At 37.3% G+C, this 26,004-nt stretch overlaps 1 protein-coding gene across 1 annotated transcript in view; it reads right to left on the minus strand.

The window, feature by feature from the left end:
• Positions 1–26,004, minus strand: part of FAM227B (family with sequence similarity 227 member B) — a gene marked incomplete at its 5' end in the record, with an annotated part of 252,305 nt that overhangs the window by 42,589 nt on the left and 183,712 nt on the right. Inside the window, 2 exons of the mRNA XM_082647805.1 lie at positions 7,801–7,961; positions 14,122–14,219. Of these exons, the coding sequence (XP_082503931.1) occupies positions 7,801–7,961; positions 14,122–14,219 (259 nt within the window). The remainder of the gene's footprint in view (positions 1–7,800; positions 7,962–14,121; positions 14,220–26,004) is intronic.

Raw genomic sequence — 26,004 nt, forward strand, 5'->3', positions numbered from 1 at the left:
TAATGCCCTCTGAGAGTTCTATCTACAATTCTCCCAGCCTCTTTCCAGCCCCTAAGTCATGAAGCTCATCATTCAGTACTCTGAATGGGGAAGAGAGAAACAAGCCTCTTCGGCAGCAACCACACTGCTTGGGAAGCCAGGTGGTCCCTAATTCGTTCTCACTTTCCCCCACACAAGAAATCACGGGCTGAGAAGATCTCTCTTGGACCTAAGCTGTGCTGCCTTGGGCAAGAGGTGAAGTTAAACTGTTCCTGTTATCCTTTCCTATGCATCTACACTTGTATTTTTTTGTTTCAGTGGTGTGCTGAAATTTCTCTTCTGGAAGCCTGGACTTCCACAAGGCCTCTCTCATCTATAGGTGACTGCCTATGACAGTGTTTTCCGGGGGTTCTTGGACTGTGGTTGAGAGGCGCTAGAGTTGGTCCACAGGCCACTACAAGTTCCACAGCTAAGACAGAAATCTGCATGCCTATTACACGATGCACACGTGGGTGACCCTCCTCTCAGATCCCTTGGCAAATGGTACTGGATCCCACAACTCCTACAAGGGCATTTTTGTCTGTGGATGTATGCCAAATTGTTGTCATTGAGGGGCGACATGATGTCTTATTCAGCCATGATGCTGATGTCACTCCTGTCCCTGTGTTAAAAAATGGGGGGCCATGCATACTTTTTTCTGTCCCTGTGTTTAACAACACTGAGAATAAGCAAAAATAACCTACAACTTGCTCCAGAAAATGCTTTTTCCTGAAAGATAAGACTTTGAACCAGCTAAAATAGCTTGCACATCAAAGCTTACTTCAAGTCCCTTGCTTCACTGGGCCCAGTAGTCCAAAATTATAATATTAAACTCTGCCCAATCCCAAGCAGTTTCTCACCTTGCACAACCTGCCTCAAAATCATCCAACTTAGGTCCTAAAACCCTACAAATGTCATTCCTGAATTTATCCATTTTGAGACACTACTAAAGCTCTGTTAAATTGTTGTTCTCTTTTACTACAATAAGTCTATTAAACTTAGCTTTTCTTGGTCAACAGGTTATTCTGGTGGTCCTTTAGGGGAACTGACAGTTGTGAATGGGAAAAATGGTGCCTATGCATTCTTTTTCTTACTGTAGCCTCAGAAGAACATGGTTCTATAGTGACCTGACAAAATGAGAAGGCTGTCATTTCAGTGAAAATTTGAGCTATTTACCAATTCAAACACCAATGGTGTGGAAAGTCAAATTCCTCCAACAGAATCACAAATCTCAGGATTCAAAAAGACTTAAAACTTATATAGCCCAATCCATCTGCTTGATACACATGGAGAATACAGGCTCAAATCTGGGCTCAAATTAAATTTTTTCCCTATACTGCTGAAGGGGCCTCTTCCATGCAACTAAGGTTTTTAGGTTTCTTCTCTACTTCCTCATCTCCCCTCTTCATTCTCCTCTGCTCCCCAGCCTGTTTTACCTCTTTGCAGACAACTAGAGGAAATATCAGTCCTCCCTCGTGTTTTGGTAGAGGGAGTCTGTGTTGCCACAGGGTTTTTAGGGCTGGGTGTTTTCAACAAAAAGTATTTTAAAAAAGACCTCCCACTCCAGGAAGCTAACATCTGGTTTCTATTATCTGAAAGGTCTCATTAACAGATGATATTATAATGTCCATATCCCTATTTTTGAAGCTGAGGAAAGTGAGGGCTAGATTTTGGGGGGTACAATCTCATAAATAATGGAACAAACTTTCTGGCAGTGTAGGCTTTCCTATTCATTTCATCCTGAGAGTTTTAGGATTGAGGGAAAAAAGTATTTTATCCTGTCTTTACCGGAAAAAACACTAGATAAAATGGTTCTGGATTAGAAGTTTTTTTCAGACATTTGTCTTTAAGCTAATGTATCCTTTTAAAAATCTGATTACCAAACCCTTAGTATATGTTAACTAACTTGAAATGTAACTGACTTGAAATGAAAAATACCATTCATAGTAACTTTTAGTAACAACTCACAAGTTGTTATTCACATATTAGTGAGAAAAAATCTATATATGCATGTGTTGCAAAGATTATTGGAAATCTTTTTATAAATAAAAGTGAAAGGAAGTTGCACATGGCTCTAAAGAGTTTCCCACTAGATTCTGTGTGAAGACGGAGTGTTATACAGAGCTGGTGACCTTATATGAGTCTCAGGGTTTCTTTCTTTTCCGTTTTTCCTCGTTGACTATTTGCTTCTCCCACATCACACATAATTCACAACAGATGGTTTCTTCATATAGCTTTTATTTTTATGCTGGGATAAATGTTGGTATATCCCATATTATTTTTAATTGTAGAGTTGAATTATCTGACTCTGGACAGTTTTTACATGTTAAAAAGTCTGTATATATGTGTGATGGTGGGAGCATGTGTTTACAGTAACACAATAGCCTCATTGTGACACAGCCTTAAGTTCAGATTTTTCCCAAATTGCAAAAAAAAAAAAAATGTGAACGAACATTCTAAACTCAAGTTAGAAATACAGATACAGCCTATAAACTTTACTTTTTAATGAGACCAAACATTTTGTTCCTGAGTCTTCCTTTTTTTCTTTTTTTTAAATAAATAATTTGTGAAACATGTAAAATAATTATTAGACTTTTGGTTATTTGGTAGTTTACTCTCAATACATAAAGGAGTTGAGGTAGTTTACAAAAATGCAGGCAATGTAAGATGGGAAAATTAGGAGCTCCAAATATATTTTGCACAAGATTCTTCCCAGTTTAAAAACATACTACACATTCAGCTCTGGGTCCTAGAAGTCAGTTTTTCTTTTTAGTTTTACTTATAACTCTAGTACTAAGTAATCAAGTTTTTAAAAAAGAAATTCAAAGACTATTCATTTAAAAATTCAAATTTTCTACTAATAATGATTTAATGTACATTATCTAGTAAAAAAAATTTCATTATTTTCCTTATAAGTGTACGTTAAAAGTCCTGTCAGGGCTTCCCTGGTGGCTCAGTGGTTGAGAGTCTGCCTGTCGATACAGGGGATGCGTGTTCGTGCCCGGGTCCTGAACAATCCCACATGCCGCACAGCGGCTGGGCCCGTGAGCCATGGCTGCTGAGCCTGCGCGTCCGGAGACTGTGCTCCACAACGGGAGAGAAAGTCGAGCAGGACTGATGTCAGTCTTTTTGTAGCTGAATCTCAGAAGTGACATTCCATTATGTTTGCCATATCCTATTTGTTAGAAGCAAGTTATAGGTTCAGCCCATACCCAATGGGAGGGAATCACACAAGGGCATGAACCAGAAGGTGGGGATCATTGGGGACCATTTTAGAGTTTGCCAAGCCCAAATATGATGAATTATATTGGTCTTTTTTGTTATTTAACTCCTCCACTTTCTCTACTTTCTCCTACTCCTTCACTCTGTATAGATGCATTAGCTAAAAAGTGTTATTTTTCCACTTCAGGAAAGCCAGAGGACTCCAGTAAGCCCTGAGAAAAACTAATAAAAATGTTCTATATTCTGAATAGCTTCAATGTAAAATTTCAGTGAGAAAGAGATAAACTCAGTGATCATACAGTCATCATAGATAATTATGGGAACTCTGGACACAAATTTCATTAGCAGCTATCAAGTTCTTGGAATTAACACAACATTGTAAATCAACTATACTTCAATAAAAAATAAATTAAAAAAAAGAAAAAATATTTTAGAAAAAAGGTCTTGGAGAAAACATTACCGGGCTCTGCCACCAACCACTAGTATCACGCTCAAGGAGAATTCTAGCCTGGATCGTCATGTCAGAAAAGTATGCATGGCTCAGGGAATGGTAGACTCTGTTGCCAGCTCTGCTGCATGAATCACCTGGGTAAGCTACTTACCCTCTTTGAGCTTTGGTTCCCTCATCTGTAAAGTGGCTGTGATGGGTGCCTGCTCTGTCCACTGCCCCAGGAGTCTTGTCATTTCTTGCAATGATACATAGGAAGATTCAATAAATGTTTTGAAAAACTGTAAAGTGCTGATGAATGTGAGGCATCATTATCACTTTGTTCATCATTAGATCTAGGAATATTTTTTCTTATCAGCGGGCATTACATTTTACAAGCTCAGAAAGCATCATGGAAAGCCCCATTACTTTCTTTTTTTAAATTTATTTTATTGAAGTGTAGTTGATGTACAATGTTGTGTTAATTTGTGCTGCACAGCAAAGTGATTCAGTTATACAAATATACACATTATTTTTCATATTATTTTCCATTATGGTTTAATCACAGCATATTGAATATAGTTCCCTGTGCTATACAGTAGCACGTTGTTGTTTATCCATACTATATATAATAGATAGTTTACATCTGTGAATCCCAAACTCCCAATCCATCCCTCCCTCCAGCACCACCACCTCCCCACCCCCAGCAACCACAGGTCTGTTCTCTATGTCTGTGAGTCTGTTCCTGTTTCATAGATAAGTTCACTTGTGTTCTATTTTCGATTCCACATATAAGTGATATCATATGGTATTTGTCTTTCTCTTTCTGCTTACTTCACTTAGTATGATAATCTCTAGGTCCATCTAACTTGCTGCAAATGGCATTATTTCATTCTTTTTATGGCTGAGTAGCATTCCATTGTATATATGTGCCACATCTTCTTTATCTATTCATCTGTCGATGGACACCTAGGTTGTTTCCACGTCTTGGCTATTGTGAATACTGTTGCTATGAACATAATAGTGCATTTACCTTTTTGAATTATAGTTTTGTCCAGACCCATTATTTTCTAAGTGGTGATTTCTTTCTGATCTTTATGGAATGAAACACTCTCCTAAAAGATTTCATGCTCTAGATATCCATTTCCTCCTTTCCCCACCCCCACATATACTCATACTCTTCCCACATTCTCAGTGAACTGGTGTTATGAATCCTTGTATTGTTGTTGGACAAATCCATGCCCATCAGAAATATAAACACAAAGACTGATATTTTTATAATCACAATAAAAATTAGTTAAAAATAAAAGTAATCTATTATGAATGGTTTTCATAGCTTTCAAATTTCACTTCTAGACATCTAAAAATTTTGTATTTAACCATTTGTTTGAATAATCCAAGGTTGATGAAAATCCTTAAGTTACAAGTCTCAAAACAGACTGATTTAGCTCTGTAGTTTGCTTTCTCCTTGTGTTCCAGAGCCATCCAATTCCATGTGCCTGTGGTCAGTGAGACTCTGGAGGTTGTCTTGACTGAAATATGGGAGAAGTTTCCTGGGAAGAATTTTGAGAATCTGCTAAGGCAGTGTTCTCCACACTTCCTGGATCATGTATCCCATGAGTAAAAGCTATGTGAGCACACTCCCTCATAGATATAATTTTAAATTTATAAATTATATACATATCAATCTGTATTTATATATTATGCATATTATAAAAGATATGCAGTCTATGGATAGAAAACAGTGAGATGAAATAAAATATTAAAAAAAATAAAATTTAACACTACATTTATTTTTGGTACACCAAACCTTTTATCCTCAAATTATAGAGATTTATATTGATGTCTAGACAGTTGGTTTACAAATGCCTTGCAAATTAAACTGGCATCATACTATCATTTGCTAATATTGAAAAGTATAACATACACTTAGGGCTAGGTTCACTGTTTATAATAATGATGTATGTCCATATTTCAATTGATATTTTTGAAAATTTTTATTTTTTTTGGCCTACATCTTGGCAGAACTGATTGGATCACCACTAATTTTGTCTCTTAGTGTAGCTGAAAAAGAGCTCCTTCAAGGAATAGAGGAGATATCATTCTGTGTTTTTTTAAAAAAATTATTCTTGCATTATAAATATTATCATCAATCCAAAGTTTCTTTTCAGGAGACTATTTCTTTTTTTCTCTTTAAAAAAATTTTTATTGAAATATAGTTGATTTACAATATTGTGTTAGTTTTAGGTGTACAGCAAAGTGATTCAGATACAAACACACACACATACACACACACACACAAACATACACATATGTATTCTTTTTTAGATTCTTTTCCATTATAGGTTATTACAAAATATTGAGTATAGTTCCTTGTGCTATACAGTATGTCCTTGTTGTTTACTATTTTACGTATAGAAGTGTGTATATGTTAATCCCAAACTCCTAGTTCATGACCCCCCACTTTTCCCCTTTGGTAACCATAAGTTTGTTTTCTATGTCTGTGAGTCTATTTCTGTTGTGTAAATAAGTTCATTTGCATCATTTTTCAGATTCCACAGGTAAGTGATATCATATGATATTTGTCTTTCTTTGTCTGGCTTACTACACTTAGTATGATAATCTCTAGGTTCATCCATGTTGTTGCAGATGGCATTATTTCATTCTTTGTTATGGCTGAGTAGTATTCCTTTGTGTATACCACATCGTTCTTTTTTTTGAACAAATGCTTTTTATTTTTTAAATTAATTTTTATTGGAGTATAGTTGATTTACAATGTTGTGTTAGTTTCTGCTCCACAGCAAAGTGAATCAGTTATACATATACAGATACCCACTCTCTTTTAGATTCTTTTCCCATATAGGTCATTACAAAGTTTAGAGTTCCCTGTGCTATACAGTAGGTTCTTATCAGTTATCTATTTTATATATAGTAGTGTGTATATGTCAATCCCAATCTCCCAATTTATCCTACCCACCTTTTCCCCTTGGTAACTATAAGTTTCTTTTCTACATCTGTGACTCTATTTCTGTTTTGTAAAAAAGTTCATTTGTACCATTTTTTTAGATTCCACATATAAGCAATATCATATGATATTTGTCTTTCTCTGTCTGACTTACTTCACTCAATACGACAATCTCTAGATCCATCCATGTGGCTGCAAATGGCATTATTTTGTTCTTTTTTATGGCTGAATAATATTTCTTTTCAGAAAACTTTTAAAGCACTGGTCCACTAGTAAGTGTCAATTTAGTTAAACCAAATGATATAATCTATAAATCCTCTTAACCACCCAAAGAAAACAGCAATATGTTGTGAAACTCAGACAACACAAGAGCAAACATGCTATTACTATCTCTCAACAGAGTGCAGACTGAAATATCAACTGAGTGAGGGTACCTGTCTACTAAATATTAGTAAAGTGCAATTTCTTTTTTATTTTTAAAGATAGAAATATATATATATATATATATATATATATATATATATATATATATATATATATATATATATTTATTTATTTATTTTCCACCCAGAGCTGTGTATACCCCAGTTTGGAGACCACTGTACTGGATCTCTTGGGGTTCATCCAAGTCCCTAGTGAGACCTGGGCCAGGATGGGTTATGCAGAGGGGGCACAAGAATGTAAACAGATACCCCTGCTACAACCAAAGAGCTCCAATTTCATTTATATTATATTTTATACAATAAGCTTTCTAATAAATTTTCATTAGAACAAATGATTACATAGCTAAGGCACATTTGAAACTTTCTTCTGGAGAAACCTAGAAGTCCATGACCCATAGTTCTGACAAATGTTTGAAACTGAACACTTAACAGTAAAGTTGTAAAAATAGTCTTTTACTAAAGAGCTAAATATATTGGTTTTTTTAAGTTCCTGGGTTTTACGTTTGTTTTATTTTTCTTACATGTAAAATCACAGCCTTAGAACTAAAAGAGAAAATACTTTTAGCCAAACATGCTATGAAAAGTTTTGAATGTAATTAAATGCTAAGTAAAGCATTAGTTACAAAATGCATTAAAATTTTTTTCTTAACTGAGACATTAAAAAAAGTTAAAAGTTTTGAATATTTTGGAAACATCATATTAAAGCAAAGCTTAAAAAAGGATATGGTTCTTTCAATATTTCAGTGAGTTTAATCTTGACTTGTCTAGAGGCTTTGGAAATACCAGCTAGCTCATGCATCCTAAGATAATATAAAATCAGTGGACTCTGACCTCCAAAATTGAAGAGAACACGCTTAAACTCTGGGCCACTACTGCTATAATGGGACTGTAAGGGGTAGGAAAAAAAAATGAACCAATTATTACGCTTGTGTATTTTTAAAGAACTGTAAATAAAATATAACTGCATTATAACCATAAATACAATTATTATCTGGTATATTAAAACAAATAAAGGGAAATTCTGCAAGGCATCTTAATTAAAGTAATTTACTAAAGTATGAGACTATGAGTATGTGCCGTAGGGCTCTGCTAGTCTTTTAGCATGAAGACAGGCCAATAGAGATCATTCTATCTGAAGAACAGAAAGAGAAAAGAATGAGCAGAGCCCCAGAAAAAGGGGCAGGAAAAAATATGAAGAAATAATGACTGAAACTTTCCAAGTTTTATGAAAAACACATCCAAGAAGCTTACCTCCAAGTAGGATAAATTCACATCTAGATGCGTCATAGTCAAAGTGTTGAAAGACGAAGACAAAAAGAAAAATCTCAAAAGCAGCAAGAGAAAAACAACATATAAGAGAACCCCAATAAGGTTAACAAGGTGACTTCTCATCAGAACAAAGAGGCTAGAAGCCCATCACAGTGCTGATGAAAGAAACTTTGACCACGAATTCTGTGTCAAGGAAACCATCACCATAATTATAATTGCTTCAATATTCTACTATTGACTTCTTTTTTTTTTTTTTTTTTTTTTTTTTTGGAGCTTTTTGGCATTTCCTTTACTAGAACACAAGTTATTCAGTATCATATCAAACTGTGCAGTGGTACTGTTTTTTTTACACTTTGAATATTCTTCAAATAGTAGGAAGTATAACCTTTTTTTTTTTTTTTAAGATGCTCATGTGATTTTTTATTTTATTTTATTTTTTTTTTAATTTACGAATATTTCATTGTTGTAAAGTTAAAGCCATAAAAATAATCAAATGGCCTACTATCATACCGTTAGAAGAAAAAAAAAAAAAAGGTGTTCATGAGAGTTCCATATTAGAATACAAGTTTTCCTTAGGCACCTGTTTATGTATGCTATTCTGCTCTTTACAATAAATAATTAAATTTAAAAGACTTAATTCCTCACTTTTAAGACCTTATTAGTTTACAAATTACATATTGACCTATGCTAAATTTTATACCGACCCATGCTAATGAATTCAGTACAGAAAACAAAAAACACTGCACTCAAGCAAACTACATATATATATATATATATATATATATATATATATATATATATATAAAACTTATATGAGAATTGCTACTCCAGCTTTCTTTTGGTTTCCATTTGCATGAAATACCTTTTTCCATCCCCTTACTTTCAGTCTGTATGTGTCTCTAGGTCTGAAGTGGGTCTCTTGTAGACAGCAAATATATGGGTCTTGTTTTTGTATCCATTCAGCCAATCTGTGTCTTTTGGTGGGAGCATTTAGTCCATTTACATTTAAGGTAATTATCGATATGTGTGTTCCCATTCCCATTTTCTTAATTGTTTTGGGTTTGTTATTGTAGGTCTTTTCCTTCTTTTGTGTTTCTTGCCTAGAGAAGTTCCTTTAGCAGTTGTTGTAGAGCTGGTTTGGTGGTGCTGAACTCTCTCAGCTTTTGCTTGTCTGTAAAGGTTTTAATTTCTCCATCAAATCTGAATGAGATTCTTGCTGGGTAGAGTAATCTTGGTTGCAGGTTTTTCTCCTTCAACACTTTCAATATGTCCTGCCACTCCCTTCTGGCTTGCAGAGTTTCTGCTGAAAGATCAGCTGTTAACCTTATGGGGATTCCCTTGTGTGTTATTTGTTGTTTTTCCCTTGCTGCTTTTAATATGTTTTCTTTGTATTTAATTTTTGACAGTTTGATTAATATGTGTCTTGGCGTATTTCTCCTTGGATTTATCCTGTATGGGACTCTCTGTGCTTCCTGGACTTGATTAACTATTTCCTTTCCCATATTAGGGAAGTTTTCAACTATAATCTCTTCAAATATTTTCTCAGTCCCTTTCTTTTTCTCTTCTTCTTCTGGAACCCCTATAATTCGAATGTTGGTGCGTTTAATGTTGTCCCAGAGGTCTCTGAGACTGTCCTCAGTTCTTTTCATTCTTTTTTCTTTATTCTGCTCTGCAGTAGTTATTTCCACTATTTTATCTTCCAGGTCACTTATCCGTTCTTCTGCCTCAGTTATTCTGCTATTGATCCCACCTAGAGTACTTTTAATTTCATTTATTGTGTTGTTCATCGTTGCTTGTTTCATCTTTAGTTCTTCTAGGTCCTTGTTAACTGATTCTTGCATTTTGTCCATTCTATTGTCCATTCTATCTCCAAGATTTCGGATCAACCTTACTATCATTATTCTGAATTCTTTTTCCGGTAGACTGCCTATTTCCTCTTCATTTGTTAGGTCTGGTGGGTTTTTATCTTGCTCCTTCATCTGCTGTGTGTTTTTCTGTCTTTTCATTTTGCTTATCTTACTGTGTTTGTGGTCTCCTTTTTTGCAGGCTGAAGGTTCGTAGTTCCTGTTGTTTTTTGTGTCTGTCCCCAGTGGCTAAGGTTGGTTCAGTGGGTTGTGTAGGCTTCCTGGTGGAGGGTACTAGTGCCTGTGTTCTGGTGGATGAGGCTGGATCTTGTCTTTCTGGTGGGCAGGTCCACGTCTGGTGTTGTGTTTTGGGGTGTCTGTAGACTTATGATGATTTTGGGCAGCCTCTCTGCTAATGGGTGGGGTTGTGTTCCTGTCTTGCTAGTTGTTTGGCATAGGATGTCCAGCACTGTAGCTTGCTGGTCGTTGAGTGAAGCTGGGTGCTGGCGTTGAGATGGAGATCTCTCGGAGATTTTTGCTGTTTGATATTATGTGCAGCTGGGAGGCCTCTTGTGGACCAGTGTCCTGAAGTTGGCTCTCCCACCTCAGAGGCACAGCACTGACTCCTGGCTGCAGCACCAAGAGCCTTTCATCCACAGGGCTCCTTAATTTGGGATGATTCGTTGACTATTCAGGTATTCCACAGATGCAGGGTATATCAAGTTGATTGTGGAGCTTTAATCCGCTGCTTCTGAGGCTGCTGGGAGAGATTTCCCTTTCTCTTCTTTGTTCTCACAGCTCCCAGGGGCTCAGCTTTGGATTTGGCCCCGCCTGTGCGTGTAGGTCGCCGGAGGGCGTCTGTTCTTTGCTCAGACAGGACGGGGTTAAAGGAGCCGCTGATTCGGAGGCTCTGGCTCACTCAGGCCGGGGGGTAGGGAGGGTCACGGAGTGTGGGGCGGGCCTGCAGCGGCAGAGGCCGGGGTGACGTTGCAGCCTGAGGCGCGCCGTGCGTTCTCCCGGGGGAGTTGTCCCTGGATCCCGGGACCCTGGCAGTGGCGGGCTGCACAGGCTCCCCGGAAGGGCGTGTGGCTAGTGACCTGTGTTCGCACACAGGCCTCCTGGCGGCGGCAGCAGCGGCCCTAGCGTCCCATGTCCATCTCTGGGCTCCGCACTCTTAGCCGCGGCTCGCGCCCGTCCCTGGAGCTGGAGCTCTCTCAAGCAGCGTTCTTAATCCCCTCTCCTCGTGCACCAGGAAACAAAGAGGGACGTAAAAGTCTCTTGCCTCTTCGGCAGGTCCAGACTTTTCCCCGGACTCTCTCCCGGCTAGCCGCGGTGCACTAACGCCCTGCAGGCTGTGTTCACGCCGCCAACCTCAGTCCTCTCCCGGCGCTCCGACAAAAGCCGGAGCCTCAGCTCCCAGTCCCGCCCGCCCCGGCGGGCGAGCAGACAAGCCTCTCGGCTGGTGAGTTCCGGTCGGCCCGATCCTCTGCGCTGGAATCTGTCCGCTTTGCCCTCCGCACCCCTGTTGCTGTGCTCTCCTCCGCGGCTCCCAAGCTCCCCCACTCCGCCTCCCGAAGTCTCCACCCGCGAAGGGGCTTCCTAGTGTGTGGACACTTTTCCTCCTTCACAGCTCTTTCCCGCTGGTGCAGGACCCGTCCCTATCCTTTTGTCTCTGTTTAGTTTTTTCTTTTGCCCTAACCAGGTACGTGGGGGGTTCCTTGCCTTTTGGGAGGTCTGAGGTCTTCTGCCAGCGTTCAGTAGGTGCTCCGTAGGAGTTGTTCCACGCGTAGATGTATTTCTGGTGTATCTGTGGGGAGGAAGGTGATCTCCGCGTCTTACTCTTCCGCCCTACTATTGACTTCTTGTGGGATGCAAGTGTAGCAACTACTCATATGTTAAGTCTTTCCTCAATTTTTATAACACCTAGATGAGAGATTTATTGTTGATTCTACTTCTTGTGGGGAAGTAAGATTTTATTCTCATTTGTTTTTACTGATATGTAAAATTCTCTTGTGTTTTGTTTGCTTATGGTCAATTTTTCATTGTATTCATTCATAGCTGCTCCAAAATTATTTCAAATAGTGGTAATATTGTAATCAAAAGCAGTTCTTTGATGGTGAAAATGATGTCAATATCAGCTGTTTTTTCTGTGATGTAAATCATTTACTTCACCATAGTCTCCCATGACAATTCACATCAGGTTATACCTAGCCTGATCTTAAAACTTGCATGCAAAACCGCACCAAGCATTTTCCTGGCTTTTGCCTGGTGTATTATAAGATAGAAACTCTATCTTACTGAAGTTTTAGAAACAGACATTCCTGTTCTTTTTCTGCAGTTACCAGTTTTTAAACTAAGAAAACCAGAGTACACAGATCCTTCTTCCTCTATGAGAAACTGATTTTTTTTTAAGCGTAGTTCAATCAGGCGAGAGCAGATTGAAAGCAGGGCTCCAGAATGAACGTAATACATAATTATTGTCTAATCAGCACAGAGTAGATTCCACATGTTTAAACAGCCCATGAATACAGTAGATTTTGGGGTCAACAACGTTCTACTTTTGACATATACAGAGCTTACTGTTAAAAGCGATTCCCAAATCTTTTCAGAGGCCTCCAAGGCAAGGCTTTATTAACCTGTACTTATGCAGTTGTAATTCTGGACCTCTATACTTTTTCCACAGTAACAGTTTATCTTCTAAGATCAGGCCTGTTACCCCAGCCTGTTGTAAACTTTTGGTGTTCCACTATATTCATAATTATTCCAGGTTTTATGACTTCTACATGGCTAATGAAAAATGGCAACCATATTTTTATCAAAGTTGTTGATAAAATATTGTGCATGAGACAGGGCCAATGATGCAGCAATACGGTGTACTACCAAAGACATATCTGCAATTTGCTTTCTATCTTTTAACAGTGATATCTGAGAAAAGTTATTGTCAGTTACAAATCCATCTGTCCATATTTCTTCAACTTGTAAACAAACTATTAAAGACCATTTTTAGTGCTTGCTGAAGATCATATATACAATTTCTATTACATTTCCTTGATTTCTAAATTTAGCAATCAAGGAAAAGTAATAGAATGGACTCCCCTGCCTCCCGCCCCCTGCAGCCAAAATGGTGCAATATTGCCATCTACCCCAAATGGACTCCTAGAGTCGCCAATTTCTATCCTAAGTATGGACATCCTTGGCAGCACTGTGAAGGTTGGAAGAGATTCTATATACCTGGATTATTAAAGACCAGGAAATATATGAATACTGACTTTCAGAAAGTGGTTTATGTATAGGCATAATTTAAAATTTAAAATAACGGTCAGACCTGACTAGATAATTCAGACAAAATTTTAACAAAAAAGACTGCAACAGATTTAAAACCCAATTGGCTAACAAGTTAAGAGATCAAATTCAGAAGTTCAAGCCAACGGTCTCATCAAATCTTGGCTAAAGCAACACAAGGTGGCAAAACCATAGGTTCTCTGTTTGGGAGGCACCTTCAAAAATGTGGAGAAAGCAAGTATTCAAGACTTAAGATCGACAGTACCTATATATGGTCATTTATTCCGGGACCATGGTTTAAGGGGTGGGGACAGGTCAACCACTGTTGAAAATGCCACTGAAGTTTTCTCTGCACTTTGATGCTTATTGAGATCAGAGCCATGTCTGTATGTCAACCCAAGGAGAAGCAGTGCCCGAAGTATGAGGAAAAGATAAATGCTATTCGTTTTCCTTAGAGATGAGGATAGTTTCAGAAATAAATATGACTTTAATATTAAGATTAACCTCTCCAATAAATCTCTTCTGATTATTAATTTTTTTCTAAAATATATATCAAGAGCATAATAACCAACATTGTCCATGTGAAACCTGTTCAATTAATTATATTGGAAATTAAAGAAGGACATTTTTTATAATTATTATACTCCAAACCTTTGTTGGTAGTCCTGATAATCTTGATTCTTCCTTGGATGCAGGCATTGTATATCCTTCTGGATTCTTTAAAATTTTTGTCATATTGAAGTCTATATCTAAAACAGAAAATAAAATATTTTCTTAAATTCTTTCTTTCTTCACAAAAGGCATGATACTCCTTCTTTTTCCTAGCAATGCACCTTAAACATGTAGAGAGGTAAAAATGTATGAGAGACGGTTAGGATATTGTTATAGCTTGCCCCAGTCAGAGGAAATGAATATTCCATCTCATTTTACCTAACAGGGCTTTAGAGTTTTCAAATTCATTCATGTACACTATTTCACATCATCCTCACAAACCATTTTATGAGCTAAGTAACATTTCCCACAATTTATAGATTAGAAAACTAAAGTTAAGGAAACTCTATGACTTTTTCTAAGAGTAAGTCTTGCTCTAAGGTGATAGTTCACATCTATGAATCTAATAAAAACCACTGAATTGTATTCTTTAAATGGGTGAATTGTATGGTATATGAACTACATCAATAAAGCTGTAATTAAAAAAAAAACAGTACAAGAAGAGAATGCAGACCTAGGTCTTTTGCTTCTGATTTCAGAGCTCTTTCCATGACCCTCTAGTTAAATGCAATAGGAGGCTTAGGTCTCTGCATGCTAGAGTCTACCTTTTCCATATACTGAAACATACCCAGGTAAGGAAAGACTTGGTAATTTTTCAGTGCAACCAGTGTAAATATGCATGAGGCTACCCAGGGAGTGTTGTCTTAAAGGAGAACTATATGATTTAATCAGCCATGTCAGTCAGCCTAAAAGCATATGCTAATTATTAAGGATATCTTAATGTAGAGCACAGAAAACAGGTAAGCTGAGAAGTTTGTACTAGATTCTGGCACTGACAATTATTACCAGTTACCAGGTAGACAAATCAGATCTACAGATTGTGATGTTGATGACAAGGCTAGAAGAGTTGAAGAAAGTCACTTGAATTGATTTTTGACATTACCCATTAAAAGATATTAGATACTAGCTTGAAATACTGGAGGCAAGTAGGCATTTATCTCTGGCAGAGATTAAAGAACTAGTTAGCAAGGAATCTGTATTCTAAAATTTTGAGTGGAACCAAAGTTAGATTAAGTTGGGAGTTAGAATGGGCAAGAAAGGTAATGAACCATACAATTTCTCTACTTTAAAACTTGCTCAAAAGCATACAACCCATTATGGAGAAGAATCTGACCTTATCTACCAATAATACAGACATTTTTCTTTGACTCAGCAATCCCTCTCCTGAGAATATATTCTACACAATCTTCTACATAAGCACAAAAAATATAGGTACGGGTTTAATGATTATAGCATAATATGTAAAATTTAGAGATTATAAACAACCTGTGCAGTTAGCAGTCAGGTACTGGTTGAAAAAACTATGGCACTCCTATTTGATGGAATACTATAAGCTGTAAAAAAAAAAAAAATGAGCAAGCTCTCCATACAGATGTGAAGATATCAACAGGTCATCTATTAAAGTGAGGAAAGCAAGTTGCAGAACAGTGAAGAGAGCATATTACTTGATTGAATGTATACAATATATAAAATATACTACTCAGTGTAAACAGGAAAGAATGTATACAATGTATACAATATACTACATTCAGTGTAAAAGGGAAAGAATAAGAAGAATCAAATATCTATTGTATTTTCCTTCATTTGTATAAAGAAACACTGAAAAGATAAATAAGAAATGGATAAAAATATTCCTTTTGGGAGGAATGATTAAAAATAAAACATGTTCAATTTTGAACCATTCTTAAATACATATTTAGGTGCTATTACTTAACTTCTAGCCGTTATGAACAGATATGTTACTAATGACAAAAGGACCTCTACCTGTCTACCATACCCACAATAAAAGCCTTAGAAGATTGCTTGAATTTTGTTGTAAAATTACTGTCAACAGATTAATATCAGGCAAAGATTCTAGGCTTGGAGTAACAACAATAGACATAAAAAGTAAGAGATTAATGAAAAACACAAAGCAAAGAAAGTTTAGAAGTAAAAGAGTCAAAGAAAAAAATCATATGTAAAGGAAAAACCCCACCCTGATATGATGAGTAATAAGTAATCTTAAAATCACTGAATTTACTAGCTTTTATCCCCCTGCATTCCTCTAATCTGTTGATTTGTTTTAGGTAAAAATATTAATTTTGTCCCTGATTATAGTTTTTATATCTCCTCTGTTCTCAGCATCTCTGAATGCTAGGGAAGGTCACTGGGAACACCAATATTGACTCTACTTGATAAAACTATGAGAAAGCATGTCTCAACTGTTCTTATTAAGTCTTTAGAAATTTCACTAGTGACAAAATATTCCAGTCTTACTACACCAACGCTGGGAAAATTTCATTTTCATAATTACCCCCTTTTCATTTTAGGGATATTAAATCTCTTAAAAGGGAGACACTTATGCAAGTAAGTATGGTTACCTTTATCCACTTTTGTAGTTTTTATTCTAATAGTCTTTCTCAGATGCGAATAACTCATATATCTTAGCAAAATTAAACTTCATGCAGGCCATACATAATATTATATATCAATAAACTACAGAAACAGAAAAAATGTTAATTAGTTAAAAAATTAAATTAAAAAAAAAAGATGCTCACTGAGGTCAGGAGAACAATGCATGAACAGAATGATAGCTTCAACAGAAATAGAAAATACAAGAAAGTACCAAACAGAAATCACAGAGCTGAAGAATACCTGCACTGAAAAATACATTACAGGGGATCAACAGCAGGCTAGACAAAGCCAGAAAAAAGAATTAGCAAACTCAAACACAGGGCACTGGAATTCATCCAATCAAAGAAGTAAAAAGAAAAAAAATTTAAAAAGTGAAGATAGCTTCAGCGACTTGTGGGACATTAAACAGACCAACATTTGCATTATAGGGGTCCTAGAAGGAGAAGAGAGAGAGAAAGGGGCAGAACATTTGAAGAAATAATAGCTGAAAACTTCCTTAACCTGGGGAAGGAAATAGACATTCAGATCTAGGAAGCCTAGAGAGTTCCAAATAATATGAGCCAAAGAGACCCACACCAAGACACATTATAATTAAACTGTCGTAACTTAAAGACAAGGAGAGAATCTTAAAAGCAGCAACAGAAAAACAACTTGTTATGTGGAAAGGAACCCTCCATAAGACTATCAGCAGGTTTTTCAGCAGAAACTTTGCAGGCCAGAAGGAAGTGGCACAATATATTCAAAGTGCTGAAAACAAAACAAAACAAACAAACAAAACCTACTAACCAAGAATTCTCTACTCAGCCAAGTTGTCCTACAGAATTGAAGGAGAGATAAATAGTTTTCAAATAGTTTTCCAGACAAGCAAAAGGTGAAGGAATTTATGACCACTAAACTGGCCTTCCAGGAAAGGCTGAAGGGACTTCTTTAAGCTGAAATGAAAGTGCTAATCAGAAATAGAAAAACATATGAAAGTACAAATCTCATTGGTAAAGGTAAACATATAGTAAAATTCAGAAAAATCTAATGTTATAAAGGTGATGAGTTAATCACTTATAATTCTAGTACAAAGGTTAAAAGACAAAAGTAGTAAAAATAACTACAACTACTATAACTTGTTAATGAATATGCAAGATAAAAAGAAACTGTGACATCAAAAACAAAACAAGCGGGAGGAGTAAAAATGTAGAGCTTTAGAATGTGTTTGAACTTAACTTGTCAACTTAAAATAGACTGTTATAGATATGTTATTTTACGTAAGCCTCATGGTAATCACAAAGCAAAACATTATAGTAGATACATAAAAGATAACGAGAAAGGAATCTAAGCATGCCACTAAAAATTATCACCAAGTCACAAATGAGGAGAGCAAGAGAAGAAGAAAGGAATAAAGGAATTTAAAAGCAGCCAGAAAACAATTAACAAAATGGTAAAGAGTACATACATATCAATAATTACTTTAAATGTAAATGGACTAAGTTCCCCAATCAAAAGACACAGAGTGGCTAAATGGATTAAAAACAAAACAAAACAAAACAAAAAAACCAAGACCAATATATACACTGCCTACAAGAGATTCACTTCACATGTAAGGAAACACATAGATAAAGTGAAGGCATGGAAATAGATATTCCATGCAAATGGAAACAAAAAGAAACTTGGATACCTACACTCTTATCAGGGAAAATAGACTTTAAGGCAAAGACTCTAATAAGAAATAAAGAAGGTCATTATATGATAAAGGAGTCATTTCAACAAGAGGATATAACATTTGTAAATATTTATGTTCTTTTTTGTTTGTTTGTTTTTTCTCAGAGTGGCTAAACCATTTTATTTTCCCACCAGTGATGTGATATAATTTTTCTACGTACTCGCCAGCATTTGAAGTTGTCACTATACTTTTTATTTATTTTTCTCACATCTTTATTGGAGTATAATTGCTTTACAATGGTGTGTTAGTTTCTGCTTTATAACAAAGTGAATCAGTTATACATATAGATATGTTCCCATATCTCTTCCCTCTTGCGTCTCCCTCCCTCCCACCCCTCTAGGTGTTCACAAAGCACCGAGCTGACCTCCCTGTGCTATGCGGCTGATTCCCACTAGCTATCTATTTTACGTTTGGTAGTGTATATATGTCCATGCCACTCTTTCACTTTGTCACAGTTTACCCTCCCCCCTCCCCATATCCACAAGTCCATTCTCTAGTAGGTCTGTGTGTTTCTTCCTGTCTTACCCCTAGGTTCTTCATGACATTTTTTTCCCTTAAATTCCATATATATGTGTTAGCATATGGTATTTGTCTTTCTCTTTCTGACATACTTCACTCTGTATGACAGACTCTAGGTCCATCCACCTCATTACAAATAGCTCAATTTTGTTTCTTTTTATGGCTGAGTAATATTCCATTGTATGTATGTGCATATCTTCTTTATCCATTCATCCGATGATGGACACTTAGGTTATTTCCATCTCCTGGCTACTGTAAATAGACCTGCAATGAACATTTTGGTACATGACTCTTTTTGAATTATAGTTTTCTCAGGGTATATGCCCAGTAGTGGGATTGCTGGGTCATATGGTAGTTCTATTTGTAGTTTTTAAAGGAACCTCCATACTGTGCTCCATAGTGGCTGTACCAATTCACAATCCCACCAGCAGTGCAAGAGTGTTCCCTTTTCTCCACACCCTCTCCAGCATTTATTGTTTCTAGATTTTTTGATGATGGCCATTCTGACTGGTGTGAGATGATATCTCATTGTAGTTTTGATTTGTATTTCTCTAATGATTAATGATGTTGAGCATTCTTTCATGTGTTTGTTGCCAATCTGTATATCTTCTTTGGAGAAATGTCTATTTAGGTCTTCTGCCCATTTTTGGATTGGGTTGTTTGTTTTTTTGTTATTGAGCTGCAAGAGCTGCTTGTAAATTTTAGAGATTAATCCTTTGTCAGTTGCTTCATTTGCAAATATTTTCTCCCATTCTGAGGGTTGTCTTTTGGTCTTGTTTATGGTTTCCTTTGCTGTGCAAAAGCTTTGAAGTTTCATTAGGTCCCATTTGTTTATTTTTGTTTTTATTTCCATTTCTCTAGGAGGTGGGTCAAAAAGGATCTAGCTGTGATTTATCTCATAGAGTGTTCTGCCTATGTTTTCCTCTAAGCGTTTGATAGTTTCTGGCCTTACATTTAGGTCTTTAATCCATTTTGAGCTTATTTTTGTGTATGGATTTAGGGAGTGATCTGATCTCATACTTTTACATGTACCTGTCCAGTTTTCCCAGCACCACTTATTGAAGAGGCTGTCCTTTCTCCACTGTACATTCCTGCCTCCTTTATCAAAGATAAGGTGACCATATGTGGTGAATTTATCTCTGGGCTTTCTATCCTGTTCCATTGATCTATCTTTCTGTTTTTGTGCCAGTACCATACTGTCTTGATTACTGTAGCTTTGTAGTATAGTCTGAAGTCAGGGAGCCTGATTCCTCCAGCTCCGTCTTTTGTTCTCAAGATTGCTTTGGCTATTCGGGGTCTCTTGTGTTTCCATACAAATTAAAAACTATTTTGTTCTAGTTCTGTGAAAAATGCCATTGGTAATTTGATAGGGATTGTACTGAATGTGTAGACTGCCTTGGGTAGCTTGGTCATTTTAACATTGATTCTTCCAATCCAAGAACATGGTGTACCTTTCATCTGTTTGTGTGGTCTTCAATTTCTTTCATCAGCATCGTACAGTTTTCAGAGTACATGTCTTTTGCCTCCGTAAGTAGGTTTATTCTTAGGTATTTCATTCTTTTTGATGTGATGGTAAGTGAGATTGTTTCTTTAATTTCTCTTTCGGATCTTTCTTTGTTAGTGTATAGAAATGCAACAGGTTTCTGTCTATTAATTTTGTATCCTGCAATGTTACCAAATTCATTGATGAGCTCTAGCAGTTTTCTGATAGCATCTTTAGGATTTTCTAGGTATAGTATCATGTCATCTGGAAACAGTGCCAGTTCTACTTTTTCTTTTCTAATTTGGATTCCTTTTATTCCTTTTCCTTCTCTGATTGTTATGGCTAGGACTTCCAATACTATGTTGAATAAAAGTGGTGAGAGTGAACATCCTCACTTTGTTCCTGATGTTAGAGGAAATGCTTTCAGCTGTTCACCACTGAGTATGATGTTAGTTGTGAGTTTGTCATATATGGCGTTTATTATGTTGAGGTATGTTCCCTCTATACCCACTTTCTGGAGAGTTTTTATCATAAATGGATGTTGAATTTTATCAAAAGCTTTTTTTGCATCTATGATCATATGTTTTTATTCTTCAGTTTGTTAATGTGGTGTTTCACATTGATTGATTTGTAGATATTGAAAAGTCCTTGCATCCCTGGGATAAATCCCACTTGATAATGGAGTATTATCCTTTTAATGTACTGTTGGATTCAGTTTGCTAGTATTCCACTGAAGATTTTTGCATCTATGTTCATCAGTAACATTGGCCTGTAATTTTCTTTTTTTGTGGTATCTTTGTCTGATTTTGGTATCAGGGTGATGGTGGCCTCACAGAATGAGTTCAGAAGTGTTCCTTCCTCTCCATTTTTTGAAATAGTTTCAGAAGAATGCGTATTAACTCTTCTTTAAATGTTTGATAGAATTCGCTTGTGAAGCCATCTGGTCTTGGACTTCTGCTTTTGGGAGTTTTAAAATTACTAATTCAATTTTAGAACTAGTAATTAGTCTAGTAATATTTTCTATTTCTTCCTGGTTCAGTTTTAGGAGGTTGTACCTTTCTAAGAATTTGTCCATTTCTTCCAGGTTGTCCATTTTATTGGCATATAGTTGCTTGTAGTAGTCTCTTATAATCCTTTGTATTTCTGTGGTGTCAGTTGTAACTTCTCCTTTTTCATTTCAAATTTCATTGATTTGGGCCCTCTCCCTTTTTTTCTTGATGAGTCTGACTAAAGTTTTATCAATTTTATTTACCTTTGAAAAGAACCAGCTTTTAGTTTCATTCATCTTGTCTATTATTTTTTGTCTCTATTTCATTTATTTCTGCTCTGATCTTTATGCTCTCTTTCCTTCTATGAAACTTTGAGCTTTGCTTGCTCTTTTTCTCTAGTTGCTTTAGGTGTAAGGTTAGGTTGTTTATTTGAGATTTTTATTGTTTCCTGATGTAAGATTGTATTGCTATAAACTTCTCTCTTAGAACTGCTTCTGCTGTGTTCCATAGGTTTTAGATCACCATGTTTTCATTTTAATTTGTCTCTAGGTATTTTTTGATTTAGATTTCTTCAGTGATCCATTGATTGTTTAGTAGCATACTTTTTAGTCTCCACATGTGCTTTTTGCAGTTTTTTTCTTGTAGTTGATTTCTAGCCTTAAAGCATTATGGTTGGAAAAGATGCTTGATATGATTTCAATTTTCTTAAATTTACCAAGGCTTTTTGTGGCCCAGCATGTAATCTATCCTGGAGAATGCTCCATGTGAACTTGAAAAGGATATGTATTCAGCTGTTTTGGGGTGCATTGCTCTATAAATATTCTTTAGTCCATTTGGTGTAATGTGTTATTTAAGGCCTGTGTTTCCTTATTGATTTTCTGTCTGGATGATCTGTCCACTGAGGTAAGTGGGTGTTAAAGTCCCCCATTATTATTGTGTTGCTGTAAATTTGTCCTTTTATGTCTGTTAATATTTGCCTTATATATTGAGGTGCTCCTATGTTGGGTGCATATAGATTTATAGTTGTTATATCTTCTTCTTGGATTGATCCCTTCATCCTTAGGTAACATCCTTCTTTGTCTCTTGTAACAGTCTTCAAAGTGTACTTTGTCTGATTTAAGTATTGCTACTCCAGCTTTCTTTTGATTTCCATTTGTGTGGAATGCCTTTTTGCATCCCCTCACTTTCAGTCTGTATGTCTTTAGATCTGAAGTGAGTCTCCTGTAGGTAGCAAATATACAAGTCTTGTTTTTGTATCCATTCAGCCAGTCTGTGTCTTCTGGTTGGATCATTTATCCATTTACATTTAAAGAAATTATCCATATGTATTTTCTTATTGCCATTTTGTTAATTGTTTTGGAATTTTTCAAGGTCTTTTTTCCCTTTCTTCTTCTCTTGTTTTCTGGTTTGATGACTATCTTTAGTGTTTTGTTTGGATTTCTCTTTCTTTTTTGTGTGTACATCTATTATAGATTTTGGTTTGCACTTACCTTGAGGCTCTTGTATAGCAGTCTATATATATACGTGATCATTCTAAGTTGCTGATCTCTTAATTTCCAATACATTTTAAATACCTTGCACTTGTACTCTCCTCTCCTCACAATTTGTTTTTATTATCGTATTTTACATGTCATTGTTTTGTGTATCCCTTAACTGCTTATTGTGGATACAGATGATTTTACTACTTTTGCCTTTTATCCTCCCTATTAGCTTTCTTTGTAGATAATTTCCTATCTTTACTGTATGTTTGCTTTTACTGGTAAGCTTTTATGTTTTGTAATTTTCTTGTTTCTATTTGATGCCTTTTCTTTTTTAACTAGAGAATTTCCTTTAACATTTGTTGTAAAACTGGTTTGGTGGTGCTGAATTCTTTTAACTTTTGCTTGTCAGTAAATCTTTTGATTTCTCCATCAAATCTGAATGAGAGGGCCTTCCCTGGTGGTGCAGTGGTTAAGAATCTGCCTGCCAATTCAGGGGACATGGGTTCGAGCCCTGGTCCAGGAAGATCCCACATGCCATGGAGCAACTAAGCCCATGCATCACAACTATTGAGCCTGAGCTCTAGAGCCCATGAGCCACAACTACTGAGCCCGTAAGCCACAGCTATGGAAGCCTGCGCCCCTAGAGTCCATGCTCCACAACAAGATAAGCCACCACAATCAGAAGCCCATGCAATGCAATGAAGAGTAGCCCCGGCTCGCCCCAAGGAGAGAAAACCCATGCGCAGCAACAAAGACCCAACACAGCCAATAAATAAATAAAATAAAATAAATTAATAAAAAAAGAATCTGAATGAGAGCTTTGCTGTATAGAGTATTCTTGGTCGTAGGTTTTCCCTTTCATCACTTTAAATATATTGTGCTACTCCCTTCTGGCCTGCAGAGTTTCTGCTGAAAAATTAGGTGATAACCTTATGGAGATTGCCTTGTATATTATTTGTTGCTTTTCCCTTGTTGCTTTTAGTATTCTCTCTTTATCTTTTTTTTTTTCATTTTGGTTACAATGTGTGGTGTGTTCCTCTTTGGGTTAATCCTGTATGGGGCTCTTTGGGCTTCCTGGATTTGGGTGACTATTTCCTTTCCAAGGTTAGGGAGATTTTCAGCTATTACCTCTTCAAATATTTTCTCCGGCCTGTTCTCTCTCTTTTCTCCTTCTCAGACCCCTATAATGTAAATATTAGTGCACTTGATGTTGTTCCATAGGTCTCTTAAGCTGTCCTCATTTGTTTTCATTCTTTTGTCTTTTTTCTCTTCAGCAGCAATGATTTCCACCACTCTGTCTTCCAGCTCACTGATCCTTTCTTCTAAATAATTTAGTCTACTATTTATTCCTTCTAGTGTGTTTTTCATTTCAGTTATTGTATTCTTCATCTCTGTTTGGTTGTTCTTTATATTTTCTAACTCTTGGTTAAAAACTTCTAACTTCTTGCTCTCTGCATCCATTCTCCTCCCAAGTTCTTTGATCATCTTTATGATCATTATACTGAACTCTTTCTCAGGTAGATTGCCTATCTTCACTTCACTTAGTTCTTCTTCTGGGGTTTTATCTTTTTCCTTCATCTGAATCATATTCCTATGCTGCCTCCTTTTGTCTAAGTTGCTATTTGTATTTTTATGTATGTGGTAGGTTATGTTTCTTGACCTTGCAGAAGAGGCCTTCTGTAGGAGGCATCCTATGTATCCCAGCAGTGCACTACCCTCTTGTCACCCAAGCTGTATGCTCTAAGGATTCAACCTAAGAGGGTGACATGGGTCCTTCTGTTGTGATGGGATAACTATGTGGGTGGTCTGGCAGGCCCCTATTCTGGTTGGTTGCCAGGACCTGCCTTGCTGGGATGCTGCTGGCTGCTCTTTAGCAAGGCCTGTTCACAAGATGGCTGGTTGTGGAATTCTAGGGGTCCCTGGAGCTAGTGGTAGCTCACTGATAGGCAGAATCAGGGTCCTGAAGACTCTGGGGCTGTTGCCCACCTCCTGGCAGGTATAGCTAGATCCTGGGCTACTTCTGGTCTATTGGTAGGCAGAGCTGGTTCCTGGAGTCTGGCTTCAGGGCCCAGGGATCCCAGAGCTCATTTCGGATCATTGCTGGGATGGAGGTGTTGGCCCCTGACACAGTTGGGTATGGGATCTAGGGTGTCCTGAAGGTTGTGCAGGTTTGCTAGTGGGATGGGCCAGGGTCCAGCTGGTCCCAGGGTAGGGTCTGAACTGTGTTGTGGGATTGCAGTTTTCTTGTTGCTGGTGTCTGTCCCCTGGTGGATAAGCCTGGTCTAGAGGCTTGGTCCAGCTTCCTAGCGGGAGGGGCTGGTGCCTGTTCACTGGTATGTAGCGCTGGGTCTACCCACCAGCCAAGACCCTCTGGCGGACTGGGTGGTGTCTAGGGGCAGGTGCAGAAGAAGTTCTGGGCTCCTTGGTCTTTAGGCAGCCTATCTGCTGATGGGTGGGGCTGTGTCCCTGCCCAGTTAGTTGTTTGGCCTGAGGCATCCCAGCTCTGGAGCCTGCAGGCTGTTGGGTGGGGCCAGGTCTTCGAGCTAATGAGCCAAGCTATCAGTTACCAACAATGCTCCTCAATATGTCTGCCACCAGTGTCTATGTACCCAGAGTGAAACAAAGCTTCCCTCCCTACCCCACTTCCCCAGGAGACTCTCCAAGACCAGCAGGTAGGTCTGGCTCAGGAGCCTATCAGATTACTCCTTTTCCCCTGAGTCCTGTTGTGCATGAGATATTGTGTGTTCCCTTTAAGAGTGAAGTCTTTATTTTTACACAGTCCTGTGGGGCTCCTGCAATTAATCCCCACTGGCCTTCAAAGCCAAATACTCTGGGGGCTCATCTTCACAGTGCCAGACCCCTTGACTGGGTAGTCTGATGTGGGGCTCAGAACTCTTGCTCCTGTGGGAAAACTGCTGCAATATAATTATTCTCCAGTTGGTGGTTCACCCATCCAGGAGATAGGGTATTTGATTATATTGCATGTTCACCCTTCCTATCAGTCGCATTGTGGTTCCTTCTTTATGTCTTTAGCTGTAGAAGATCTTTTCTGGTAAGTTCTAGTCTTTTTCACTGATGGTTGTTCTGCAGATCGTTGTGATTTGGTGTGCTTGTGAGAGGAGCTGAGTTCAGGGTCATTTTATTGTGCCATCTTGGCTGCTCTCCATAGAATGTTTTTTATTTATT

Source organism: Grampus griseus, assembly GCF_964374135.1.
Source record: "Grampus griseus genome assembly, chromosome: 2".
Lineage (NCBI taxonomy): Eukaryota > Metazoa > Chordata > Mammalia > Artiodactyla > Delphinidae > Grampus > Grampus griseus.